Genomic DNA, 6000 nt, shown 5'->3' with positions numbered 1-6000 from the left:
GTCTCAACATCTTTTTTGTCATGTGGTGATCAAAACTGGATGCAGTTATTCCAGGTGTGGCCTTACTAAGACTTTAATCAGATCATCAGTTTCATTGATTAATTTAATCAATTAATCAGTGGAACGACTTGCCTTCAAAAGTTGGGGCTGCTTCAACACTGGAGGTTTTTAAGACGAGATTGGAAACCCATTTGTCTGGAATGGTGTCGGGCTTCCTGCTTGAGCAGGGGGTTGGACTAGAAGACCTCCAAGGCCCCTTCCAACTCTGTTACTCTGTTTAAGTCGTACATCTGCTCAGTGGTGCAGCTGCAACATTATTTCAAAAAATCCTGCCCAGCAGTGGGACTCTAGATTGCCCCCAGTTCAGGGGAGGCATTCACCAACTGGTTCGCAAATGTGAGCGGGCGCATCAACGCATGCACACAGCCTTCCGTGCATGTGCTTTACTGTCGTGCGCGGCTTGCTGGCATGCGCGTGGCTTGAAAACGTGCCTAAATAGGACGGCACAGAGCAGGAGCGGGTGGGAAGCCCCGCCTGCAATTTCCACAACCGGTTCGGGCGAACCGCTCCAAACCGGCTGAATATCCCCTCTGCCCCAGTTCTATCCAAGGTTCCCACAGGAAGACGGGGCAAAGGATATGAGAAACAGTGACTCTCCTTCACCCCGGCTCCACCCACAGGAATGCTTCCTTGTGAATTCAGTCTCTCCGCTTTCTCACGAGTCCGAGGCAACATCTGGATGGCGAGCCCAGAAATTCCGTGATGCAGCTGGAGCCGGCTTGTTTCAAACCAGGTTAAACTCTTCCAAGTAGCTTGCCAGAACGGCGTCCTTGATATCTGCAAAAACCGCGCAGATGTTCTGCGTGTCGGTGGCGCAGGTGTAATGGTGGTAAAGGAACCGGGGTCGGGAGGACGAAGGGGAACCGCTGCATAGAGGCCCGTCGAGAAACTGATGGAAGATGTCGCTGTACATCTCCAGGATGAAGCATTTGGCCGCGTGAATGTCTCGCTTGGGACCTGGGAAAGGAGAAGAGGTTGTGTGAATTCACTGAGGCCTCCCTCCCCCTGCAGCCTTAAGCCTGGATTATAGTATAATACAGTATAGTATATTGCAGGAGTGAAATCTGCTTAATGTATTTTCCAGACAATAAGACGCACCGGAGTATAAGACGCACCATGATTTTGAAGAGGTAAATTTAAAAAAAAAAAACATTTTTGCACTCTGCAAGCCTCCCAAACCCTCTGCATGCGTTTTTTGTGAAAAACGGCGCATGCAGAGAGTTTGAGAGGCCTGCAAAGTGATCGTGGAAGCTGGGGAGGGGGCAAAAACAAGCAAAAAAAAGGGGCCATTTTTTTTGTGCAAAAAAACAGGGCATGCATAGGCTTTGGGAGGCTTGTAGAATGCTCCTGGGGGCTGGGGGGGGGGCAAAAACAAGCACAAAACGGACCATTTTTCGCTCGCTTTGCCCTCTCCAGGAGCACTTTGGAGGCCTCCCAAACCCTCTGCATATCCATTTTTTAGAAGGGGGCAGGGTTTCGGTAGGCCAAAAATGCTGTATTTAGTGTATAAGAAGCACCCAGATTTTCACCCTCTTTTTGGAAGAACAAAGATGCGTCTTATACTCCAAAAACACTGTACTTTTACACATGTGAACGCGCGCATCACCTCCACACATGCGCAGAGGCTCAAAAACAGGATGTGATGATGTCTGGGCGGGTGGGCGGAGCCTCCTGCCGCCACCGCTACCAGTTCACCTGAACTGGATAGAACCGACTGAATTGCACCACTGCTTTATTGTCATTGTACATCATGAATACAACGAAATTGGTTTTAGCCTCACTGGTGCAAGCCAGGACATGAAGTACAAACAACATAAATAGTATAAAGAATAATCTACATTGCTCCATGGCTGCACATCTAGGAACGTGTGCAGCAGCGCTCGGAGGCGATTGCCTAGCCCAGGAGTCAGCAAACTGCGGCTGCCTCTGTTGTGGGTCCGTCACCGGTCGGCACCACAATTTTGAGAGGAGGTTCCGGGGGGGGGGAGAGAAGCACAGTGTGTCAGGAGGAGACTCTATGGCAAGGGGGGGGGGGTTTCCAGTTGTCTCCGCCATTGATAGGGCTTTCGGTTATGACAGATAGAGGAAAAAGGACGCCGCACTAGGAGGGGGGGAACTGAATTTCCGGTCAGCTCCAGCATTGAACAGGGGGCTTCCGGTTAGGACCTTTGTGGCTCCCAGTGTTTTCTTTTCTGTGGGAAACGGGTCCAAATGGCTCTTTGAGTGTTTAAGTTTGCCGACCCCTGGCCTAGCCACTGCCTTTAAAGGTAGTCCTCGACTTACGACCACCGTTGATCCCCTATTGTCCCACACACCCAGCCCCCCCCCCCCAATGTCAAACAACCCTGATGCGGCCCTCAATAAAATCGAGTTTGACACCCCTGCTTTGAACACAGGGGCGAAATGCTACCGGTTGTCCCAAACTGGTGGTAAAAAAGCTACCGGTTCACCTAAACTGGTATTTCCGACAATCAGCTGTGAGGCACAATTTGTATTAGCTTGAAAGTAGGATTTCCTGCTTTCTAGCTAATCTAAATCATGTGGCACAGTGAATTCTCCTCCTGCTCACTGTTCACTTACCTTTGCAGGCGGTAGCAGGCTCCGCCTGCCCGTCATCATGTCTGTTTTTGATGCTCTGCGCATGCGTGGAAGGGCCTGCGCATGCGCAGAGGTGCTTCGTGCACGCTCACATTGCTACCAAACCAGTAGAAAGGTAAGTTGATTTCACCCTTGTCTAAATGGAATACAAGCCACGCAAAAAAGGGGAATTAATGGAAGAGGATACTTGTAGCTCGGGGTTGACCTACGGGAAACCTGGGTCGTCTCTGAGCTCGGTTGTTTTCTTGCAGATGTTTCATCACAGATGCCCTGATGAGGTTACCTAGTTGGGTGATGAAATGTCTTCAAGGAAACAACCAACCGCAGAGGGCACCAGGGATTCCGCAGAAGGGGAAATAGACAGCAACAACCTTTTTACCGGCTCTCGTTTGGCAACCAACAAAGAAGCTAGAAACCTTTCGCCTCTTTGGCAGCTGTCCAAACAGAAGCAATCCTTCTCTAAACACAACACAACACAGTCCTCTCCTGGGCGATTTACAATCTCTACAGACTTTTAGCTAAACAATTTTGGGATGAACACCCTTGGAATGGTGTGGGAGAAGGAATGGATTTCCAGAGGAAAAAATAGCAGTCTCCAGGAACCATTCGCACCAATCAGGTGACCCTGAGGACATGGATAAACCTCCAAGGGCTTCAAGGACCCTCTCAAAGGATGCAAATGACCAGCTGTCTGCAAGGAGTATAAATCCTTCCATTCCCCACCATCCTGTCGGAGCTGAAGAAGCTTCTTGGATGAGAAGCAAAACGTTTTCAAAAGAAAAAAACAAGGAAGTCCAGTTGCCTCCTGAAAAAGCACCTTTGGTCCATCACTGGACGTTTTTAAGAAGGGACGAGACAGTCACTTATCTGAAATAGTATAGGGACTCCTTCTTGAGCAGGGAGCTGGACTAGGAGATCAAGTGAGGCACTAATACCACTCTATAAAGCCTTAGTAAGGCCACACCTAGAGTACTGCATCCAGTTTTGGTCACCACACCATAAAAAAGATGCAGAGACTCTAGAAAAAGTGCAGAGAGAAACAAGGATGATTAGGGGACTGGAGACCAAAACATATGAAGAATGGTTGCAGGGACTGGGCATGGCTAGTCTAGTGAAGAGAAGGACCAGGGGAGACATGAGAGCAGTCTTCCAATATTTGAGGGGCAGCCACAGAGAGGAGGGGGTCAAGCTATTTCTCAAAGCACCCGAAGGGCAGAGAAGGAATAATGGATGGAAACTAACCAAGGAGAGATTCAACCTAGAAATAAGGAGACATTTTCTGACAGTGAGAACAATCCACCCGTGGAACAGAAGTTGCCTTCAGAAGTGGTGGGAGCTTCATCCCTGGAGGCTTTCAAGAAGAGACTGGACTGCCATTTGTCAGAAATGGTGAAGAGTCTCCTGCTTGAGCAGGGGGTTGGACTAGATGACCTACAAGGTCCCTTCCAACTCTGTTAATATGTTAAAACATTCTCATTCTGTCCCTTCCAGCTCTATTCTACTCTCCCAGGTATCATAAAATTGCCAAGGGCTGAGGAATTCTGGGACACGAAGTCCACGATCACAAAGTAGCCAATGGCTAGCTAGCTGAGGAATACTGGACCTTGAAGTCAACCTATCATAGAGTTGCCAAGAAGCAGCTGGGGAATTCCTGGCCAAGGTTGAAAAACACTTAAAGGGACAACAGCGTGAAGATGAAAGAATTGTGCGCCAATTCTAAGAAGAGGTGTGGCTGGCCACCATCGTCACTAAACCAACGTGTTTTGTTCATTCGAATGCCACAGGAAATCATTCAGGGCTGGGCCCTATTTTCACTTTAACCACAGCCCCAGTATGTCCTCTAAACATCCTTCTTTGGCTATAACCCCACAAATGTGTTGAGACTAGGACAAAGTGCAGAGAAGAGCAACTAAGATGATCATAGGCCTGGAGGCAAAAAACATATTTTTGCAGGAATTGGATAGGGCCAGTCTAGAGAAAAGAAGGACCGGGGGGCACGGGACACACGATGGCAGCATTCCAGTATTTGAATAGCAATAGCAATAGCAGTTCGATTTATATACCGCTTCATAGGGCTTTCAGCCCTCTCTAAGTGGTTTACAGAGTCAACATATCGCCCCCAACAATCCGGGTCCTCATTTTACCCACCTCAGAAGGATGGAAGGCTGAGTCAACCTTGAGCCGGTGAGATTTGAACAGCCGAACTGCAGAACTGCAGTCAGCTGAAGTAGTCTGCAATGCTGCATTTAACCACTGTGCCACCAACCCTTGAAGGGCTGCCACAAAGAGGAGGAGGTCAACTTATTTTCCAAAGCACCAGAAGGCAGGACAAGAAGCAATGAATGGAACCAGTGGTGGGATTCAAATAATTTATCAACCGGTTCTCTGCCCTAATGACCAGCTGGGTAGGCGGGGCTTGGTAGTCATGTGATCATGTGGGTGTGACCAAGTCAATGTCACTCAGGTTGATGAGCACTTCGCCTTAGTTGTTACAATGGTAATAAGGGTTAATCGGAGAGGCAGTTTCTGTAAGCAGGGCAATAAAGATGAGGCTAGAAACAACACCAGAATGTTTCCTTCCTGCCTTCCTTACAGGATTAGCCCTGTGAAGTGGAAAAAAACCAAAATAAGATTTCTTCCAACAACCGGTTCTCCGAACTGCTTAGAAAGTTGACAACCGGTTCTCCCAAATAGGTGCGAACCGGCTGAATCCCACCACTGGATGGAACTAACCAAGAAACAACCTCTCTAACATTGGATGTTTTTAAGAAGAGATTGGACAGCCATTTGTCTGAAATGGTATAGTGTCACCTGCTTGAGAAGGGTATTAGACTAGAAGACCTTCAAGGTCCCTTCCAACTCTGTTATTCTATTCTATTCTATTCCTTATTCTATTCTATTCTATTCTAACTGAGCTGAAGAAGCTTCTTGGATGAGAAGCGAAATGTCTTCGAAGAGAAACAAAGAAAGTTCAGTTGCCTCTTGAAAAAAAGCTTTGGGACAACCATGACCTGGATGGCTGAGAATCTCTACAGATGTTTAGTGATACACCTGTATATCCCTGTTGTCTCCACAGCCCAAGAAACTAAGGGAGCTTCCTTCTGAGATGTTTGCCACCCCCCTTTTCTTTCTGCAGGCTCAGCTGCCTCTTATCTGACCATTACTTAATCTGCCCCTTCCTTCGGACCCCCCCAATATCCCATATCATTGCAGAAAGATATTGTTGTGGCCCGCCAGATTCGGACGGTGAGGAGGTTGGGGAGGAACTTGGGCCAGTCCTGGAGTCTGGGGAAGGCTCTGACGAGTGCTCCAGAGGCAGAGAGGGGGACCAGAGCCATCCGA

At 48.4% G+C, this 6000-nt stretch overlaps 1 protein-coding gene across 1 annotated transcript in view; it reads right to left on the bottom strand.

Annotated features, from left to right (window-relative positions):
• Window positions 1-284: 284 nt before the first annotated feature.
• The window catches only part of GNA15 (G protein subunit alpha 15), a 34835-nt gene continuing 29119 nt past the window's right edge, over window positions 285-6000 (bottom strand). The window contains exon 9 of the mRNA XM_032226824.1: window positions 285-1017. Coding sequence (XP_032082715.1) covers window positions 785-1017 — 233 coding nt within the window. The 3' untranslated portion in view covers window positions 285-784. The remainder of the gene's footprint in view (window positions 1018-6000) is intronic.

This window comes from Thamnophis elegans, chromosome 1 (genome assembly GCF_009769535.1).
Source record: "Thamnophis elegans isolate rThaEle1 chromosome 1, rThaEle1.pri, whole genome shotgun sequence".
Taxonomy (NCBI): Eukaryota; Metazoa; Chordata; class Lepidosauria; order Squamata; family Colubridae; genus Thamnophis; species Thamnophis elegans.
This window is presented reverse-complemented; position numbering and strand designations above follow the sequence as displayed.